General features: G+C 53.6%; 1 protein-coding gene across 1 annotated transcript; it reads right to left on the bottom strand.

The window, feature by feature from the left end:
- Positions 1 to 522: 522 nt before the first annotated feature.
- On the bottom strand, positions 523 to 2048 carry Mesp1 (mesoderm posterior bHLH transcription factor 1). The gene is made up of 2 exons (XM_028754899.1): positions 1130 to 2048; positions 523 to 855 (listed from the first exon to the last, which is right to left on the bottom strand). Exons 1-2 carry the CDS (start codon positions 1790 to 1792, stop codon positions 778 to 780), a joined length of 741 nt encoding a protein of 246 aa, XP_028610732.1. The 5' UTR covers positions 1793 to 2048; the 3' UTR covers positions 523 to 777.
- Positions 2049 to 5345: the final 3297 nt, after the last annotated feature.

The raw sequence follows: 5345 nt of genomic DNA on the forward strand, positions 1-5345 counted from the left end.
GGAGATGGGAGGCTGGACGGGAACCCCAGGTACAGCCCAGCTGCCCAGCTGCCCAGAATAGCAGACACGCCCTTCTGCTCCCACCACTGAACACTGCAGCCCAAAGCCTTACATGGGTCAGAGTCTTGACCTTTATGTGTCTGTAAGCTATATGCAAAGGTAATAAGGTACAAAACCACTAATGGAGTTGTATTTTCTGGTTTTATCCAGTTTCTCCCTAGATTTCAAAAAAGAGGAACGACTTCCTGTCACCTTTCAGGAAGCCCCTCACTCCATTCCACCCCACCCCACCCTTCAGACTGACCCATGCAGAATACATGTTGACCGGGAAGAGGGTAGAAGGCCTTTGTATTTCCAGGCTGTAGATTACAAGACTCTCATGTCAGCTTTCCCTACCACATACCAGAACTTCCAGCAGGTCATGGGGGCATGGGGACTTGTGTCACCATGAGTTTAGGTCAGCCTGGGCCGTATAGTGTGAGGCCCCCTCCCCCCAAAAAAGAAGAAAATAAACCCTCTAAATGACACTAGCACAAACGGTTTATTCACAAATAAATACACACTAGGCAGAGCTTGTGCCTGCTTCAGCTTCAGAGCATGTACCCCATTGGGTCCCTCCCTCCAAGGAGAGTTGGAAAGGTACAGTCTAGATGAGGACCAGCTAGCTCCCACTCTGGGAATGCCCATGCTGGTATCACTGGTGCCTCTTCTGGGAACTACTCCCTCCGAAGGTGCCAAGATGAAAGGAAAAGTGTCTGTGCTCAGACAGAGTGTCAGTCATCCATTGCATTGTCCCTGCGGCCACTCCTGCGGCGTCCAGCCTTCTAGCAGAGCCAGCATGTCGCTGCTGAAGAGCTGCAGGAAGAGTGAACAGCGCCACAATCAACACCTGCCCCGGTGTCAGGTTCGCGCTCCTTGAGCGAGGAACCTTGAGCGAGCAAGTAAAGCATCCTTAATCCCTGCCTGTCCACCTCCCACCCCGTTCGAGCACCCAGGGCACGCGGGGATGCTCGCAAAGGAGATCCAGGGAGCAGCAGAGGCGCTGGTCCGCGACGTGGACCTGTGCGTCGCGCACCTACAGTAGGGGGCGCCGCCTCCAGAACCGGGGAGGGGGGAAGGGGTTACTAACCGGAGACGAGGGGCTGGGCTCCATCTCCTGCCTCTCTTGCGATGCTGTTTCGGCGTACAGGAACGATGGGTCCCACGATTCTACGGCGACTCGGGGTCTAGGGTAGGCGGGCGGGGACCCCCACGACACTCCGCTGCAGGTGGCCGGGATTAAGCGTGGACCGAGCGACTGCGCCTGCGCCAGGCCGCCGTCGGGGCACAGCGGGCATTCTCGAGGTGACACCGCGTGCCTTTGTCGCCGGAGGCTGTCCTCGCTGAGGCCCAGCACAGCCGACAGGTGACCGATGTAGCGGATGGCCAGGCGCAGCGTCTCGATCTTGGTCAGGTTCTGGCCGGTTGGTGCCACCGACGGCGGCAGGAAGCGGCGCAGCTCATGCAGCGCGCGGGCGAGTGTGCGCATGCGCAGCTTCTCGCGCTCGCTGGCGCTCTGTCGCTGTCCGCTACCCAGGCGGCTGCCGTGCGTCCCGCGCCTACCGGGGGTCCCAGCACGCCTGGCCGGCCGGGCGCAGGGTGGTGCGGGGCTGCTGGCCTGGGCACCGTCCCACGAGTCCGAGGACCAGGCTGGGGAGCAGACGCTGTCCCCATCGGAAGGCAACGGTGGCTGCTGATGGGCGGGACTCGGGATCCAGGACTCGGAGAGCGGCGCGCACAGGGGCTGGGCCATGGCAGCGGAGGCCTGACCATTGGGTCCGCTGCAGCTTTATCCTGAGCCCTAGGTGTGAAGCGGGCCCCTTCCAGAACTCATCAGCACATCAAAGCCGGCTCGAGCCAGGAGGGGGGCAGGGCCTGAACCCTTTGAACCAAGAGCAGGGGCACTTAGGTGCAGGACCCCCTTGGTCCAGTCTGCTCTACCTGAGCCATATTTGGGGCCTCAGTAAGACAGGCACCTATGGCCAGGACGTTAAGCCAGCCCTGCAAGTTGAAAGAACCATGTTCAGAGAACCTAGCTCCTAAGCTTAGGGTACACCTTCATTTAGTAGGGGCCCTACGCCACTTTCCCCATCGCTTTAATTTACAAATTGTATAACAAGAGACTCCCGGATTGCATTGGCCAACTGTGGACTAGGGACATCTAGACACGGAGAGAACTCTAGTTCATTCCTTCCCAGAAGATTAGAGGTAGGCTGTGGTCGTTCCTGATGTCCAGGCTGTGGGAGACACATTGAAGAAACCACCCTGACAGACCTGTGAGGTTGCTGGGTTGTCCGAGCAGGGGGAGAGGTGAGCCTGCCTCCCTTCACTACAAGTCACTCCTAGTCTTGGCAAGATGGGGAGCTTGGTCCCTTTTCCCAGCCCTCCCATGCCTGGAGCTCTGCTGCTCTGGTCAGCTACAGTGAGTAAGCAGAAAGTCCTTTGACAAAACTCAACAGCCCTGAGCTGGATGTGGTAGCACACTTGGGAAGTGAAGGCATGTGGGTCAGGAGTTCAGGGCCAGGCCTAGCTGTATATGGCCCAGGTTAACATGGGTTACATAAGATCCTGTTTTGGAAAAAACAAAAACCCTGAAAAGCAGAAATCATTTGTGCCAATGGCAGTTTTATAATCTTACTATTTCATAGGCTGCTACCTGTTAGGTTATATAGAGTGTCCATCTGTGCTGGTGCCCACAGGCACCACACAGGCTAGAGGTGTCACTGTCACGTTCCTCAGGATCTGGACTCACAGGTAAGTGAGCTGCCTGAGGTGGCTTCTGGGGACCTTGGGTCCTCTTCAAGAGCAACATGTGCTCTTCTTAACTGCTGAGCTGTCTCTCCAGTTTTTTTCCTCCCACCTCTTGAAACATGGTCTCATGTAGCACAGGCTAGCCTTGAACTTACTATATATAACCCAGCTGGCCTTCAGCTCCTGATCCTGCTGCCTCAGCTTACAGCTGTGAGCTGCCGTGCCTGGCTGTTGAGGATGTCTGCTCTGATCATACTTGTTCAGTGTTGTACTGGATGAAAGGACTAGGTTGGAAAATAAAGAGAAATAAATACAAACCTGCCCCCACTTATATGCAATGCGCTTATTTACATAGTCACCAAGAGTTGGGCACACAGGCACATGCCTGTAATTCCAGCACTTGGAAAATAAAGGCAAGAGGAGTTTGGGCCAGCCTTGACTACAAAGCAAATTTGAAGGTATCCTATGCTACAGGACTGAGGGCCAGTGGTGTGGATTAGTTGGTAGAGTGCTTGCCTAGCCTGCCAGAAGTCCTAGGTTTTATTCCAACACTCCATAACCACTTGTAGCACTGGCTTGTAACCCTAGCACTGGGGAGATGAAGGGAGGACTAGAAGTTCAAAGTCAAAATCACCTTTGGCCTAGAGCTATGGCTCAGTAGTTAAGAGTACTGGCTACTCAGCTAGGCATGTTGGAGCATGCCTTTATTCCCAGCACTCAGGAGGCAGAAGCAGGCATGAGTTAGAGGCCGTCCTGGTCTACAGGGTGAGTTCCAGGACAGCCAGGCCTACACAGAGAAACCCTATCCTGAAAACACAACAACGGGCTGGAGGGATGGCTCGGTGTTTAAGAGCACTGACTGTTCTTTCAGAGGTCCTGAGTTCAAGTCCTAGTAACCACATGGTGGTTCACAACCATCTGTAATGGGATCTGATGCCCTCTTCTGGTGTGTCTGAAAACAACTACAGTGTACTCACGTAAAAAAAAGAAAAAAGAAAAAAAGAAAAACAGAAAACCACAGCAAAACACCCAAAGCAACAAACAACAAAGTACTGGCTGCTCTTTCCCCAAACCCAGGTTTAACTGATTCCTAGCACCCACATGGTGGCTCATAGCTGTAACTACATTTCTGGGGATTGCACTCTTCTGGCCTCTGGGTACTATGCAAACATACAGAGCACAAATATACATGCAGGTAAAACCCTCGTACAGACAGCAGGCATGCTCTTCTCCAGCTAGGCTGCCAGGTACCTGGTGTCCAGCATTACATCCGAACTTCTTTCTTCCTCTGGAGGAATAACACTCAGATCTCCCGGTGCCAATGCCCTGAATCTTTACTCCCTGTTTATCTTCTAGATGGGTGATGGTTTCTGGTGGTGAAGATCCCATGGGTTGGTACCTGATTCTCTGGGCATCTCTGCCCACTGCCATCCCTTTGTCCTCTGTTCTCTACTGCCCGTGACCTCCTCAAACACGTCTCCATCCTTTCCTCTCTGTCAGAAGGTGCACGTCTACAATGATGACCAGAGAAGCAGTGTCCACCTCCACTGTGGAGCAGAGAAGCAGGCACACATGCCATGAGCTTGTGTGCCTGGCCCAGACGGTCCCTTCACAGGCTGCAACTGTCTGTGGGGTCTGTGCGGTCTGCACCGAGGCAGTGGATGCCTTCTTGGGGCTCTTGATCTGAACAAGAGCCTCGAGTTCAAGCTCAGGGCTTGTGCCTCTTAGTTGACGCTAGAACTAGCAGCTGGGGACCTGATGTGTGCTTGGACAGGGCGGAGTGTACATAGCAGCCCCACAGGCAGGAGGGCCGAGGTCTCAGCTCTGAGGACACCCGAGTGTCCCAAATACCTTCCACATACCCCCGTGTGGCCATGATTTCACATCATATCAAAAAATTTTTTTGAGAAATTTCACTGAAAGATCTTGTGTCTTAAATTGAAAATACAGTAGATGTACATGGTTTAAAATTTAAAAGTGTCTGGGTCCAGAGGGCATAGCAAATGCCCTGTCAAGCCTGCTTCTGCAGCTTCTACCTGGTTACTCCAGACTGAACTGGCATTGCTTATTGTTTGCTTCTTGTTAATAACACTTTGAAGTTGTATTTTTATTAACTATGAAGTTAGGCAGACATGTTTGGACGAGGGAGGGGTGGGGGACGCCACACCTCATTGAAGGCACAACACTTAAGAAGCCTCAGGTCTGAGGCCTAATTGTTAGCATTGAGTGTCAGAAACACAGAAGGATCTGGAACAGGAGAGGGACGCTGTGAGTGAAGCAGGGTAAGATGGTGGGGTGTCAGACATGAGGGAAAGCTTAAAAGGCACAGAGTTAGTGAATCCGGGAGGAACTGCATGACAGACAGGCAGATGGCAAGTCCTGCCTCCAACTCCCTCCCAGAAGTCTTGAGTGCTAAGACTAAGTGCCACGTGGGGTCCCTCCCTCCCGTTACCGTTACCACTGCTGCCCCTGTGGTCGCTGGGAAACTACCTCAGGGGCCCAGCTGGTGCAAGGGCAGTGGGAGCCTCTGCTTCCTTCTGCCCCTTTGATCTCCT

This window comes from Grammomys surdaster, unplaced genomic scaffold (assembly GCF_004785775.1).
Source record: "Grammomys surdaster isolate TR1022 unplaced genomic scaffold, NIH_TR_1.0 126036, whole genome shotgun sequence".
Classification (NCBI taxonomy): domain Eukaryota; kingdom Metazoa; phylum Chordata; class Mammalia; order Rodentia; family Muridae; genus Grammomys; species Grammomys surdaster.

What these genes read in the sequence shown, in the direction of transcription:
- Mesp1 (XM_028754899.1), bottom strand. Translation starts at nt 1,792, where the DNA reads ATGGCCCAGCCCCTGTGCGCGCCGCTCTCCGAGTCCTGGATCCCGAGT. An exon ending in AGCCCAGCCCCTCGTCTCCG is followed by an intron (nt 856 to 1,129) that starts GTTAGTAACCCC and finishes CTCTTCCTGCAG; the next exon opens with CTCTTCAGCAGCGACATGCT.